General features: G+C 40.8%; 1 protein-coding gene across 1 annotated transcript; it reads right to left on the minus strand.

Moving 5' to 3' along the window:
• Positions 1 to 1,125: 1,125 nt before the first annotated feature.
• Positions 1,126 to 14,201, minus strand: LOC134227695 (protein-S-isoprenylcysteine O-methyltransferase-like). The gene is made up of 4 exons (XM_062709353.1): positions 14,094 to 14,201; positions 13,632 to 13,999; positions 12,985 to 13,246; positions 1,126 to 1,259 (listed from the first exon to the last, which is right to left on the minus strand). Exons 2-4 carry the CDS (start codon positions 13,827 to 13,829, stop codon positions 1,126 to 1,128), a joined length of 594 nt encoding a protein of 197 aa, XP_062565337.1. The 5' UTR covers positions 13,830 to 13,999; positions 14,094 to 14,201.
• Positions 14,202 to 14,447: the final 246 nt, after the last annotated feature.

Here is a 14,447-nt window from a genome sequence, read left to right on the forward strand (position 1 = left end):
CTTCCGAGCCTATTGAGAGGAGGCTTCCGAGCCTCTTGAAAGGAGGCTTCCGAGCCTCTTGAAAGGAGCCTTCCGAGCCTCTTGAAAGGAGCCTTCCGAGCCTCTTGGAAGGAGCCTTCCAAGCCTCTCGAAAGGCGCTTTCCGAGCCTCTTGAAACGAGCCTTCCGAGACTCTTGAAAGGAGCCTTCCGAGCCTCTTGAAAGGAGCCTTCCGAGCCTCTTGAAAGGAGGCTTCCGAGCCTCTTGAAAGCAGGCTTCCGAGCCTCTTGAAAGGAGGCTTCCGAGCCTCTTGAAAGGAGGCTTCCGAGCCTCTTGAAAGGAGGCTTCCGAGCCTCTTGAAAGGAGGCTTCCGAGCCTCTTGAAAGGAGGCTTCCGAGCCTCTTGAAAGAAGGCTTCCGAGCCTCTTGAAAGGAGGCTTCCGAGCCTCTTGAAAGGAAGCTTCCGAGCCTCTTGAAAGGAGGCTTCCGAGCCTCTTGAAAGGAGCCTTCCGAGCCTCTTGAAAGGAGCCTTCCGAGCCTCTTGGAAGGAGCCTTCCAAGCCTCACGAAAGGCGCTTTCCGAGCCTCTTGAAACGAGCCTTCCGAGACTCTTGAAAGGAGCCTTCCGAGCCTCTTGAAACGAGCCTTCCGAGCCTCTTGAAAGGAGGCTTCCGAGCCTCTTAAAAGGAGGCTTCCGAGCCTCTTGAAAGGAGGCTTCCGAGCCTCTTGATAGGAGGCTTCCGAGCCTCTTGAAAGGAGGCTTCCGAGCCTCTTGAAAGGAGGCTTCCGAGCCTCTTGAAAGGAGGCTTCCGAGCCTCTTGAAAGGAGGCTTCCGAGCCTCTTGAAAGGAGGCTTCCGAGCCTCTTGAAAGGAAGCTTCCGAGCCTCTTGAAAGGAGGCTTCCGAGCCTCTTGAAAGGAGCCTTCCGAGCCTCTTGAAAGGAGGCTTCCAAGCTTACGAGTTCGATTCCACGTCGAGCAACCGTGCGAGACGGTCGTTTTCTCCACGGACAGTCGGTTTTCCTCGGGTTTTCCTGGACAGACAGGTTTTTACCGTAGGTCTTTAATTCATCCGAAGAATTCAAGTGTTACTTCAGTGGAAGTGTAGTAAGGTTTTCCGCCAAAGAAGTTATTGAGTTATTTATCGGCGTTCATCCGCAAGTGAAAATTTCATCGCCCCACGCTGTCAGTTCCACGTGGTGAACAACGATCCCAAGAAACACCATCATCTCCGATCGAGCACAGTCGCCGGCGTCCCGCTGCCCCGCGGCTGCCAACAGTCCAGCTGCAGTGTGAGCCGCAACAATCGGCGTTGGCGACATCGTAGTGTTAGAGCTAAGTATAAAAAGTTTTCCCCTTCCCAGAATCTTTTCGATTATTTAATCCAGTTATTTTATTCTCTCGTCTTCCCCTGAGTTTCAAATCATTATTTTTGTGTTAGTTTTTCTCTCTCTCTCTTAGTAATAAGTGTCAATTTTAAATAGTGTGTGCCTCGCTCCCGCGGTCACTTCGTGTCCGCAATGAGCGATGGCGAGAATGGCGGGGGTATATTGTACTCCCAGTCTGATGATACTATGTTGCATTCTGGTCTACCGGAAAAAAAGAGAGCAACTAGCAACGCTGTTTCCCCTACTATTCCCCGCCACAAGGCCTACCCACCCGACTCTAGTGGGCCATACGTTGTTTTTTTCCGATCCAAAGGCAAACGATTGAATATAAGTCAGATCAGTAAAGATCTGGAAAAGCGATTCTCGTCTGTCACAACCATTGACATGGTTGGGCCTAATAAGCTGCGCGTCACTTGTTCTGATCGCAAACAGGCCAACGAGATTGCCACCTTTGAGCTCTTCACTCTAGAATATAAGGTATATCTTCCATCAGCAGTATGTGAGATCGGGGGAGTGATCACAGAGGGGAGCATGACTTGTGATGATTTGAAACAAGGTTGCGGCCGTTTCAAAAATGCTTCTCTGCCTCCTGTTAAGACAAACAAATGTATTCAGTGTCGCAGGAGGGGGAGAATCGAGTTTATTCGCCTTCAGACTCGTTCTGTGTGACCTTCTCCGGGTCCGCACTGCCTGATTATGTGGTGATTGGAAAACTTCGTCTACCTGTTCGGCTGTATGTACCGAAGGTGATGAATTGTGTTAATTGCAAGCAGCTGGGCCACACCGCTCAGTACTGCTGCAATAAACCTCGCTGTGCATCGTGCGGAGAGAAGCATGTGGATGGCGCGTGCAAGACGGTGCCGAAATGTGTTTATTGCAACGAAGGCCCTCCACATGCTCTCGAAGCTTGCCCGACGTATATACAGCGGCGAATTCACCAGAAACGGTCTCTTCAGCAGCGGTCTCGACGAAGCTACGCCGAGATGCTGAGGAAGGCCGCTTCACCGGTGGTTTCTGACACCATCTATTCGTCTCTTCCTTTGGACGATCAAGGCAGCTCTGACTCTGAAGTTGGAAATGGGGTTCCCTTTGTTTTCAAAGGCTCAACGAGGAAAAGAGTAAAACAAAGCCAGCGACCCTCGAAAAAGCCTAGAAAACAGCCTCAAAGTGAGTCCTATTCCAACATGGGCAAATCGCAAGCGGCAGGAAATGCTCAAAAACGTTCAACTTTTGTGGTTTCACATCAGGATGAACGAGAGTTTCCTCCGCTTCCGGGAACATCAAAAATCCCTGATGTCCCAAGTTTTTCACATTTTCCGCCAGAAATAGAGCATAGAAAGCGAACGGGACAACACCCGAGCGCTCCAATGTTCACGCTTTCTGGCATCGTGGAGCTCATCCTTAACTTCTTTGATGCTTCCGACCCCGTGAAGAACATGGTCAAAGCCGTTCTTCCTATCCTGACTCCTCTCCTGAAGCAGCTGGCTTCAAAAATGCCCCTCTTAAAGTCATTTGTATCCTTCGATGGCTAGCTTAGTCAATAAGGGTAACATGATTTCGATTCTACAGTGGAACTGTCGAAGTATTCTTCCCAAATTAGATATTTTCAAATTTTTAGTTAACAAATTACAATGCGACGTTTTCGCTTTGTGTGAAACATGGCTAACACCCGATGTGAACCTTCATTTTCCAGATTTCAACATAATTCGTCGCGATCGGGCAAATCGATATGGGGGAGTGCTGTTAGGGATCAAAAAACAACACTCCTTCTACAGAGTCGATCTTGCTCCAATGTCAGGCACCGAAGCTGTCGCATGTCAGGTGACTATTCGAGGAAAAGACCTCAGTATCGCCTCGATATATCTTCCTCCAAACACCGCGATATCTCGAAGAGATCTCTCGCACATCTGCTCGGTTATGCCCGAGCCACGGTTGCTCCTGGGAGATTTCAACTCCCACGGAACAGGCTGGGGGGAACTGTACGACGACAACCGTTCAACAATGATATACGACCTCTGCGACGACTTTAATATGTTTATTTTGAATACAGGAGAAGTTACACGAGTGGCTCCTCCAGCAAGAGATAGCCGTCTAGATCTTTCAATTTGTTCGAGCTCATTATCGTTGGACTGTACTTGGAAGGTGGTCCAAGATCCCCATGGTAGTGATCATTTGCCGATCGAAGTCTCGATTTCCAATGGACATAATCAATCTGTTACTATCGACCTCTCATATGACCTCACGAAGCACATCGATTGGGGAAAATATGCGGAGGCCATCATTGATGGCGTACAGTCGATAGATGCACTTCCCCCGCGACAAGAGTACGAGTTTCTATCAAAGTTGATCCTTGACAGCGCTCTTCAGGTACAACGCCGGCCGGTACCAGGAGCTTCGGTTCGTAGGAAACCACCCAGTCCGTGGTGGGATGTCGAGTGTACACAACTTTATCGCAAGAAATCCGCCGCGTTTAAAGAATTTCGGAAACACGGATCGATCGTTCTTCACAAACGGTACATCGCGCTCGAGATCCAGTTCAAGAAGCTGGTCAAAGTGAAGAAACGCGGATATTGGCGCACTTTTGTTGAAGGTTTATCGCACGAGACCTCAATGAAAACTTTGTGGACCGTCGGGAGAAGAATGCGCAACGCGTCGTCCGTAAACGAAGATCGTGAAAGCTCGTCGCGATGGATACTCGACTTTGCAAAGAAAGTTTGTCCGGATTCGGTGTCGGTGAAGCAAGAGTCACGTGATACTTTTGCTGACAGGGATGATATGGATCGCCCCTTTTCGATGATTGAACTCTCGCTTGCTCTCCTCTCATGTAACAATTCCGCTCCTGGGATGGATAGAATCAAGTTCAATTTACTCAAAAACCTCCCAGACGTCGCAAAGAGGCGCTTATTGAACTTGTTCAATCAGTTACTGGAGTGCAACATTGTTCCGGATGATTGGAGGGAAGTGAGGGTGATAGCCATCCAGAAGCCCGGAAAACCCGCGTCGGATTGTAACTCGTATCGCCCCATCGCGATGCTGTCATGTCTTCGGAAGCTGTTGGAGAAGATGATTCTCTTCCGGCTAGACAAATGGGTTGAGTCGAATAGTTTGTTGTCAGATACACAATTTGGTTTCCGCAGGGGCAAGGGAACGAACGACTGTCTTGCGTTGCTTTCTTCAGAAATTCAGCTTACTTTCGCTAAAAAAAGAGCAAATGGGCTCAGTGTTTTTGGACATTAAGGGGGCTTTTGATTCAGTTTGCGTCGACGTCTTATCTGACAAACTCCACGAGTGTGGACTTTCACCAATTTTGAACAACTATTTGTACAATTTGTTGTCAGAGAAGCGTATGAGTTTTTCTCATGATGACTCGGCAACTTCACGAATTAGCTACATGGGTCTCCCCCAGGGCTCATGTTTGAGCCCCCTTCTTTACAATTTTTACGTCAGAGACATTGATGAATGTCTCATGCCAAATTGCTCGTTGAGACAGCTTGCAGATGATTGTGTTGTATCCGTTTCGGGGCCAACAGCGGTTGATCTGCAAGGACGATTGCAAGATACTTTGGACAATTTGTCCACTTGGGCTACGAAGCTGGGTATCGAATTCTCTCCGGAGAAAACTGAGATGGTTGTCTTTTCAAAAAAACATAAGCCGGCAAAGTTCCCGCTCCAACTGATGGGTAAGACAATCACTCATAGCATGTCTTCAAAATACCTCGGGGTCTGGTTCGACTCGAAATGCACCTTCGGGAAGCACATTGTGTATCTGACACAAAAATGCCAGTATCGAACGTTGTATCGAACAACCATTTTGTCGGTTCTCGAATACGGTAGTTTCTGCTTCCAGTCCGCGGCTAAAACACACATTCTGAAGCTTCAACGGATTCAGTACCGCTGTCTCCGTATCGCGTTAGGTTGTATGAATTCGACGCATACGATGAGTTTGGAAATACTTGCGGGAGTACTGCCGTTGACAGATCGTTTCGCGGAATTATCGCTCCGGTTCCTCATCCGCTGTGAGGTTCTCAATCCATTGGTCATTGACAACTTCGAAAAGCTGCTCGAACAAAACCCTCAATCTCGATTCATGAGTATTTACCACTGGTACATAACGCTGGAGATAAGCCCTTCTTCGGTAGATACCAATCGTGCTAACTTCTTAGACTCCTTCAGTTCCTCTGTAACTTTTGATCTGTCCATGAAGCAGGAGGTTCATGGAATACCAGACTTCCTTCGTCCGGAGGTCATACCTCCATTATTTGCAAGCAAATACAGGCACGTCAGTGAAGAAAGAAGCTTTTTTACAGATGGGTCAAAATCGGATGACTCCACTGGTTTCGGAGTATTCAACGTTTTTCATAGCGCCTACTTTAAGCTCAAAGAGCCCAGCTCCGTGTATACTGCTGAACAAGCAGCTATTCACTATTCTCTCATGCATATTGCGTCCCTACCTCCTGACCACTTTTTCATCTTCACCGACAGTCTAAGTTCCTTGGAGGCTGTTCGGTCAGTGAAACCGGTTAAGCACTCAGCGTATCTTATGACTAGGATACGGAAAGCTTTGAGTGCTTTATCGCAAAGGTCTTACACAATCACCATGGCTTGGGTCCCTTCTCATTGCTCGATCCCGGGAAATGAGAAAGCGGACTCTCTGGCTAAGGTGGGCGCTATGGAAGGTGATATTTACGATCGGCAAATCACCTTCGATGAATTTTTCTCATTAGTTCGTCAGGAAACCTTGATCAGCTGGCAACAAAAATGGACAAATGGGGAGATGGGTAGATGGCTGTATTCAATTCGCCAACAGGTGTCGAAGCGGCCATGGTTCAAAAAATTGAATTTGGGACGAGACTTCATTCGAACCATGTGTCGTCTAATGTCCAATCACTACTCTTTAAATGCACATCTTTTTCGAGTGGGGCTCTCAGAAGGCAATCTCTGTGTTTGCGAGGCAGATTATCAGGACATTGACCATGTCGTGTGGGCGTGCGAGGAGCATCGTGGCCCCAGATCGGCGCTAACTGAACATCTTCGGGTCCGAGGAAAGCAGCCAAAGCCTATTAGGGAAGTGTTGGCGGGCCTTGATCTCGAATACATGTCCCTTGTCCACCAATTCTTGAAAGTTGCTGATGTTAGATTATAATTGTCGCCCTTCCATCTCTTTTGCTGTCGCAATCCCTTGTAAATGTCTTCCTCCTGATGTCTACCATTAAACCCCACCCGTATGTCTTCCTCTCGCTGTTGTCTCCCAAAAATGGTTGTCTCGTTACAGTTGTGAAACATTGCCAAGGATTTCAACTGTGTGAACATCAGCATTGTAATTAATTAAGCACCCTAAATTCCCTTCCTTTCCTATTGTATAATTGTATTCCCTAACCTCGACCAAACCGCGAGTCTTTCGGTTCCCCAAAACTAATATTAGTGTATAAGAATCATGAAAAACTGTATTTAAAAATATGATTTCGGCTCCGTAGCGCTTTACGGCAAATGAGCCTTCCAAATAAACGATAGTTAAAAAAAAAATAAAAAAAAAGCTTACGAGTTATCAACGAAGTGACTGAGCCTTCACGCCTCTCAAATAGAGGTTTTCAGACCTCTTAGTTTTAGATTTAAGTCGTTAAAATTTTTGTTCTTTTAATCTTTTGTTGCACAGACCATCATACACTATGCAGGTTGTAGTGGGCAGGACTCGATAGGTTTCGATTTACTGACCGCCATGCATAATATGTACAATACAAAATTTTGAAATCTAAAAATACATAAATATTAAAACAATATCAATAAGTTTTATTGGAATTGTAATACATCCGCCATTACGCATTTTGGTCCGAGGTACCCCCTGGAGCCGGCAAAGGTACCCCTAGGGGTACATGTACCCCAGGTTGAGAGCCGCTGCTATAGTCCAAAAGCAGAATGAGAGGAACGAACTTCTGGGAGAAAAAGCAACATCGGGTAGAGCTCACTTCATCGCCTTACCGAAAGCATCTCAATGAAGCAAATGCCACCAAAGACCTAAAAACTATCTACAAGAATCCTGGGCGTAAACAAAAATTTGAATCAACCTTTAACCTACAAGATATCCTTTGTCCAGTGTACGGATCCCCCAAGTAACATTTTAAGTTTTATTCCGCTCTAAGAATGCTTTTCAAGATCAATTTATAAGATCTAACAATAAAACCGAGTAATAAACGGCAACCTTCTGATGACCACTATAAGAGTAAGATATTGCCAAGTGGCCCTCTCCAGATAACCACTATAAACCTATTATAAGAGCATTTAGAAACCCTTTTTAAACCACCCGCAAAAAAAAGGGAATTTGGCTGCAGCAGCTGTCAAAATGTTGCATTAAAAAAAGAGAAACAAATCTTTGCAGAAAAATAATAACAAAATGGATTGTTGATGAAAATTATGATGATGACAACAAAATAATAGGGGGATTCAGTTAACGGCGTAGGTTGCTGTGTATCTGTTTATGGAAATGTTTCATAGGCGATTTGAAATATGTCCCTAGTGATTGAGTGTGAAACATTTCTATAATCAGATACGCATCAACCTACGCCGTTAAGTGTATATCCCTAATATTTTATTTCAGGTTGTGTTTTTCGACTCAGTATTATTGAAAAGAAGTGCGCTTCCGATTTTATGGTCAAATGTTGTGAAAAAATAAGGTTGAACACCACGCGCCGGCCATATAACGTAGTTCAGGGACATAAATCGAAAATATTGATTACCACAACATCTAGGATTTCCACTGAATCGATTAGTATTTTTGCCCAAACTATTAATTAATAAAATTATTCATCGGAAAAAGTATGATAGGCGGTGAAAATTTCGTTAAATCATGCATTTCACTGACTGCGAAATGCTTTTCCGTTTTCAATATGGCCATCATGGAATTTGATCAGAAAAATTTTGCTTTTAAAATACACCGTCATAAACTCTTTGCAATACAAACATTCTTATGGGGGTAATTCATTTGACCACATTAGGACCAAAAATTGTAGCTTTATTCGAGCGTTGAAAATTGGATTTATTACGCTCTTCATCACTACCATAGATCTGTTCATATGCATTTGACGTTTGAAGCATTTTTCAGCAGATTTATGGGAGGTTTATTGATAGCAATAAGAGCGCCAATAATACTGAGCAATCAGCTTGGTGATTGCTGTCATAAGTCCGCAATAAAAATCAGATAAATCCAAGAAGCATGGAAATTGTTACTTGGGCCTTCCAGTAATTCAAATAATGGATCCGGGTGGATAAAATGTGTAAGTTATACAGATTGGTTTCATATTGAATGTCAGGATACAGGTAAAAATTCTGCAACATGCTACATCTGCATTTTATGAGTGTATCATCAATTAGCAGCGTTCAATTAAATCGTATCATATATGAGACTGAATTTCAAAGAAAGTTGATAATTAAAATAAGGTACTTTACACTCACTGTAACTTTTTTGTTGTTTTTTAATGTAATAATGGATAAAAATATTGTTTTCATTCGATGTAGACATTCTTATTCAACGATTGGATTCCAATAAAATATGTTGAACATTATTACTGAGAGACGTCTGTGTTGACAAAGCCATCTAGGCTGTCTTTCATTACTCTAATATCAACGACACAAATGAAATCCAAAATTACATGTATTCTTTTTTTTTGCAGCAGTACGTCAGGTTTCTTAATAGATTTTAACTGGTGTAAGTTGTTCAAGCATTTAAAATTTGTTCTCAATAATTCAATTATGTCTTATTTCATAGTGGCTTGACGTTCATTTGGAACACAGATTTATTTGTATCCGAATCCGACGAAGCTTGAAAAAATAATCTAAAATTGTTGCAGGGCATAGAATACGTTTATTATGGAGCACATTAGGGGCTGTCCATAAACCACGTAGACCGAAATTTCACATATTCAAAACCCCCTCCCCCCTAGTAGACTTTCGTAGACTTTTGCGAAACCCCTCCCCCACCCCCTTGAAGTCTACGTAGCCTTTTTCAAATTTTATAAAATATCATTTGTGATTGGAAAAAATATGGAAATCAACCACGTTTTCAGCAATTCAGCTATAAAAATCCATTTCCAAATCCATTGTGAACATTAAAGTAAAATTGAAATTTCAAACATAATAAAATCAAACTGAACAAAATCCAACACAACATGAATTAAAAATTCAAAACGAAATCAAATTCAATCCTCTGTCCATAGCTCTTGAAACCAAATCTCGAACCCAATGCATCGGCGCGCCACTACTTAAAATCTGTCACGCATCTGAATTATAATTCTTCATGCCGGTTCAAATTTGTAGAAAACCCAAGAATTTTCAGAATTTCGAAAAGTTATGAGTTGAAATTCCGAGAATGTCAAGTTTACATTCCAATAATTTTTTCGTGAAAATTCCTTAGAATTTCCCGATTGATAACTTTTAAAGTTTCCAGGTAGTTCTCCAAAGAACTCTCCGTGATAATACCGATGTTTTTCTTGAAAATTCCATACAATATCCCGCTGAATAATCATCCGTTGAAACCCCAAGATTTTTTTTTTAATTCCAAAAGTTTTCCCGTTAAAATGTTGAGTAATTTCCGGAAAAAAATAGAATTATTTCCTATTGAATCTTAGCATGGTTTTCTACGATATTATGAAATTTCTCTTGCAAAGTAGAAGCGATTTCCTGTGGAAATTTAAAAAAAATCTCATGGACACTCCACAGAGTTTTCCAAATAATTTTCGGAGAAAATTATGGAGAATTTCAGTTGAATTTGTGGTGAATTTATCGTAAAAATTTCGAATGAAAATTTTCATGAAAATTACAAATGCTTTCTTACAAGAATTGCAATTTTTTTTTTGTGGAAACTCAAAGATTTTTTGGTGGAAAATTCAAATAATTTCTCGTGAAAGTTTTCAACAAATTTTTTTCATCGATAATTTCAAAGAATTTGCATTAGAACTGCCGAAGAAATACCGCAACATTTCGAAGAATTTCGCTTATATGTATGTTCAAAGAATTCCTCGCAAAAATTCCAAGAATTTCCAAAATTGAGAAAAAAAAGACTTCTTCTTTGATATTCCAAAATGCTTTCTCTGTAAATTCCGTTGAAGTGCGACATAATTTTCCGTGGAAATTCTAAAGAATAACCTGTAGTTTCTAAAGAAGTTCCTACTGAACATCAAAAGATATTTTTGTAGAATTTGCAATGTAATCCAAGTGGAAATTTAAAAAAAATTTCAAAAGTTTTGGAGAATTTTCCTGCTTAACACAGAAGAATTTGCTGTTGAAATCATTATATTTTCAAGCCGTAGCTCAGACTATTATACATAAGATTTTTCTGGAGAAATTCGAGAGATTCTTTCGGCAAAGACTTGCAAAACAACGGAAAAATCTAAAAAAAATCAAACAAGTGAACTTCGCCCAAAGCTGCCGTATGAAGTGTTTTCCAATAATAAATAAATAAATAAAAAAGTCTACGTAGACTTTTAGTATACCCCCCGTCCCCCTTCGTAGACTAACGTAGACTTTTTCGGTTTATGGACAGCCCCTAACGAGTTTAGGGCTTCGCGCGGATTTAGTTTTAGGTGAGAATCTAATACAGTCGCCTCTCCACATCTCGATATTGAAGGGACCATCGAGATATGGAGAGATCGAAGAATGGAAGGAAAATTGAGATGGGTACTAGATTAAAAAAAGGCTCGTTTCTACTTCTTATTCATCTACAACGAATAAGCGGTCAGACAACAATATAAAACACAAAACGGCTCTTCGATTCCAAGCAGATGCCTCATTTTAATTGTAAGTGCTTTCGCTGAAAAGACGTTCAAAAATTAGAAGATTCTTCTCTAAAATTATTTCTGGAGAAATTTTTGCGATATTTTTGGATAACTCCGATGGTATTTTTACAAGATTACCAACAGAAAACGAAGATACCTCCTAGACAGGATGTCGACTTATTTTCAAAATGAAAATTTCATGGTTTTTACAGGTTTTTTCCAGGGTTTGTAATAAATTTCCAGGATTCTAAAAATACGTTGAACACATAACATCTAGAAAAAGCATTCACGAGTTTAAGTTTTACATGGTGCTAATGATTTTTTTTATTAATTTTTGAAAAAAAGTAAATGGGAAAATTATTGAACGTTTAACAATATTTGTCATGGATCATAATGTCACAACAATTTTAAAAGTTTGAATATTTGATAATATTAAATTTAAAAACTATTTCTTGGCTTACTTTAGGCAAATTCAAACATTACGATTTTCTATTGTATTTTGTCGTCTGGAAATTGTGGAAAGAGTTTCTTGAGAAATTTCTTGAAAAATACGAACAAAAATGACAAGGGGAAATCCTCCATACTTCTTTTGATAATACTTCAAGAAATTCTTTCGTAAATTCATTCAGAAGCTCTTTCAGGCATACAATCAAAAAATCTTCCAAAATTGTCTCCAGGAATTCCATTAGTGATTCTTCTAGGAATTTATTCTGAAAAATTTCCTTTAGAAATCGCTTTAGAGAAAACATAAGGAATTTATTTGAAATTCTTATGTTAAGGACTTCTTTCTGAAATTCCTTATTCTGGGAATTATTTCTGGAATTCCTCTGGGAATTCCTCCAAGTATTCCTCCGGAAATTCCTTCAGAAATTCTTTCCCTTGGAAGTTCTATTCCTTCGGGAATTCTACAGTTTGTAATTTTCTCTAGAAAATTGAATCCGAGAATTCTATGGCAAAATTCTACAAATTTCCGAATAAATTTCTTAAGAAATTTCTGAATAAATTCCGAAATGAATTTCAGAAAAATCCAGAAAATTCAATATAGGAGGGGGGACGTGATAAAAATAAAATAGCGTCACTGTCAGCAAGTACATAGATTTATAAAAAAAAAAGTCATGTGACACAGTTAAGACCAGTTTAGACCAAACAATAGACAAAAAACGACAAATTTTCCCCCTGAGGAAGAAACAATCCCCGTGTCGAAACGTCGAGGAAATTGCATATTCGTTTCTTTACGTTAAAACCGAAGAAGCCGTTGAAATTTAAAAAAAACTTATTGAGTTCTTTTAGTGGAATGTCTTCCCTTGTCATAAGACGAGTTTAATACTATTTCATTTAATTCCACCATGTTGTAATCAATATCGATTCGTATTTCGACTTCAAAAGTAAGGCAGTGTAACGTGGTGGAAATAAATGGAATAATACTAAACTCGTCTTTTTTTTGTTGGGGCATAGAACCACTGCGTCCATTGTGTTGAACTTTTGTGGTAAAACTCGTCTTATGCCAGGTACTAAAATTTAATAATTCCTCAAAGAATTCCTTTGGAAATTCTTTCAGAAATTCCTTCAAAAAAATTGTATTTTCGTTGGGTAGAAATCGATTAAAATTAATCAATTATCCCAACGATGAATCGATTAATCGATTCTTCTCGATTATTCACTGGGTAGTAATCGATTCAAAATTAATCGATTATCGCAACGATGAATCGATTAATCGAACTAATCAATTAATTTTCGACATCTCTAGGCACAGCTTGGCTTAAAAGTAATAAAATAATTGAACAAGTCAAACAGTAATTTAAAAACTATAGGTGTAGGTGAAAAGATAAACGTCTCGCGACTACTACAAAATACTTACCAGGGAAGAAATAAACCTCGATGAAATACTCAACCCAACTGGCCGCTGCCGCCAAGGCATAGTGAAGTGAGTGGTTCAGAATGAATGAGTCCGGCGAAAGAGTTTTAGGATTGCAAAATGCTATTCCTAGATATTCCGAATAATGGAATACGGACATCAGTGTGACATAAACTCCGAATGATTTATACTCTTCTGGGCAGTTTTGGAATATGAGTACCCCCAGGGAAAATACAGCTCCTAAGAATGTTGCTCGCACGGCAATCTGTAAAAATAACAATAAAATGATTACGATAGAAGTCTCGAAAGGCTGTTGTTCAAGGTTTTCAAACTCTTGACTGTGTCCATTAAAACTCTTAATCTTTCTTTAAAGAAAAGATAAAGCGGCCTAAAAATAGCTACCGTTGTTTTGTTGTTTTCGATCGTTCTCGGCAAAGATTCGAGAATACTTGTAATTTATTCAAAGAAAAGTCAACAAAGACGCAATCGAATCTCGTGCAAACGAGATGTGTAAATTTCTCGTAAACATCTTGAACATGACTTTCATGATGAAGTCATCAGCGCTTCCAACTGTTCATTTTCAATTTCTCAGCTGCGAGTGGTAGGTATTTCTCATGACTCACTAATGATTTGTAACAAAAGGTCCTCACCTGATAATCTTTGGTGACAAACTTCAATCGGATGGCAACATTCAGAACTAGATAATAAGCCCCAAGAAAGCCGGCTTTGACCCAGAAACCAACATCTCCGGCGAACACGTCCAACTCGAAGAAAACCCATTGCAGAGCTAAGCTGAAAACGGCACTAACAAAGCAGTACAGGCTCAGCTTGCCTTCGTAGCACAGCATCTTGCTGCGATCGTTGCCCTTTGAACAGCTGTTTGTTTACTAAACACAAGGCTACTTTTCACTTTAGAACCCTGACTAGAACACCGTGGATTCAATCAATTTGCAAAAACATTCTCTGTTTTGAATTCCTTGGTACTGTCCTGCTGCAGCTACGTTTCGAGTATCGATCCCTACAGAAAAATAAACATTGCACTTTTTAAGAAAAATAATACGTAAAATTTGATTGAAACACGTCGCAAATGTATTACACGAAATATAAATTACGATTAGAGCATAAAATAATCACTAAAACACTTTATTATAAGACTTTTTTCGCGATATTGTGGCAGCTGTTCTAGTAGAAACCGAACTGTTATCTGCACTCACCGTCACATAAATATTTCGATTGCAATTTGAAACGCTAAGAGAGTAGGAACGGTGAGAGGAAATCGTGAGAGTAAAAAGTTAGTTTTGTTTTGATGCTTTCATTCGTTACAGTGATGGCAGAGGACAACCATACCAACCTACTTACAGTCACCTATCGCTCATTGTGCTACGATTTACTTGGGCTGATGTAGCTAACTGTATAGCCCAAAGGGCCTGTACGGCTGCCATCGGCGAACAAGCTTTGAGTACTCT

This window comes from Armigeres subalbatus, chromosome 3 (genome assembly GCF_024139115.2).
Source record: "Armigeres subalbatus isolate Guangzhou_Male chromosome 3, GZ_Asu_2, whole genome shotgun sequence".
Classification (NCBI taxonomy): Eukaryota; Metazoa; Arthropoda; class Insecta; order Diptera; family Culicidae; genus Armigeres; species Armigeres subalbatus.